This window comes from Plasmodium cynomolgi (genome assembly GCF_000321355.1).
Source record: "Plasmodium cynomolgi strain B DNA, scaffold: 1120, whole genome shotgun sequence".
Classification (NCBI taxonomy): Eukaryota; Apicomplexa; class Aconoidasida; order Haemosporida; family Plasmodiidae; genus Plasmodium; species Plasmodium cynomolgi.
The window spans coordinates 1-1,318 of NW_004193174.1; the positions used below are offsets into that span (position 1 = coordinate 1).

Below are 1,318 nucleotides of genomic sequence, written 5' to 3' on the forward strand. Positions count from 1 at the left end.
ATTACTTATATATTTACCCTAAACCTAAAACCAATAAACCCAAAACACTGAAACCTGAACCCTTAAGCCTGAACCCTAAACCTAAACCCTGAACATGCAAGAAAAACTAATAATCTTCTTATCCTTTCCACGAAGGTTTTTACATTCTTCCTCATTTTGTGCTCTTGGAAGTATCCCTTCCAGGTAGGCCAACTGACAAAGGCGCTCAGCAAAACGGCACCTAAGCCGTACTATATAATCAAATGATAAACTTTCGTTTTTCTCTTCCTGCATAAGAATCGTATTTTCTCATGACACTTTGCAAATAAACGCGCTGTATTCATGCCCATTCACAAAATGCAAAATATTTTTTTCATCCCCTTCCCCCCGCAGCCCTCCTCCTTTAGAAACTCATCCAGCACGAGTAACTTGAATAACTCATTGGGTGAACTCAGGGGAAGACTTTTAAAGGGAGGCACCGCAGTAGAGAGACACGCACAAGATGCTGTGCTACGAGAAAGGCTAGTCAACGTACTCCACGATGATGACGAAACGATTAAGTATCGATTAAACGAGTTGAAACAAGAGGGGAAACGCAAAAAAAACGTGGAATCTACATTACGTAATGGAAATTTGCGAGATGAGTTACCGCGAAGTAGCAAATCGGAAAAAGGAGCCAGAGCATCCAAACGCCAAGGCAAACCTAAGAAGAAAGCAAATATGGTACGTATTAAGTACGAGTCTACCGACTCACTATATTTTTCAAGAAAAACTGACGGTTCCACGGAGTCGCTAAGCTCACGAAGCGATTATGACACTTCCACAGAGTCTCTAGGCATCGAGAGAACCAACCATAGCTCCACAACAACTTTGGATTCGCTCCAACTAGATAAATATTTAGAAAAAAAATTTGAAGAAGAGATAAGTTACTACGAAAGAAGGAAATCAATAAACCTTCGTGATAAATATTACGAACTAGGTACCATTGCAGAAAAAATGAAAAATTAATTAAGGCAAGACTAGAAGCTTTAAAAAGAGGTGATTACGAAAACCTAGGCAAAGAAATATTAGACACCAAATATGTTAAAGACTTAGAAAGGTTTCCCATGGTAAAGGAAATGAAAAGAGGATCATCCATAGGTCGTTTTCTAAAGAAATTAGACAGTTTCGAATTTGAATTTGTTGTGCCTTTATCCAAAAACAAGAGCTTTAGAGCCAATAGTTCTTTCCACAGCCGGGGACTCACCGGCAAGCTTTTAAGAATCTTGGACAAGTACGTAGTGTTCTCTCCGTTAACTTCCAACGGTATACACTATTACGCAAACGGGTATACACCTAC

The 1,318-nt window shown here is 39.4% G+C and overlaps 1 protein-coding gene across 1 annotated transcript; it reads left to right on the plus strand.

Annotated features, from left to right (window-relative positions):
- Positions 1-336: 336 nt before the first annotated feature.
- PCYB_006890 (hypothetical protein) lies at positions 337-1,304 on the plus strand (the record flags this gene model as incomplete). The annotated part of the gene is made up of 2 exons (XM_004228110.1): positions 337-958; positions 1,006-1,304. Coding segments are annotated over 2 exons (921 nt in total), but the record flags the coding sequence as incomplete, so codon positions are not given.
- Between the last annotated feature and the right edge of the window lie 14 nt (positions 1,305-1,318).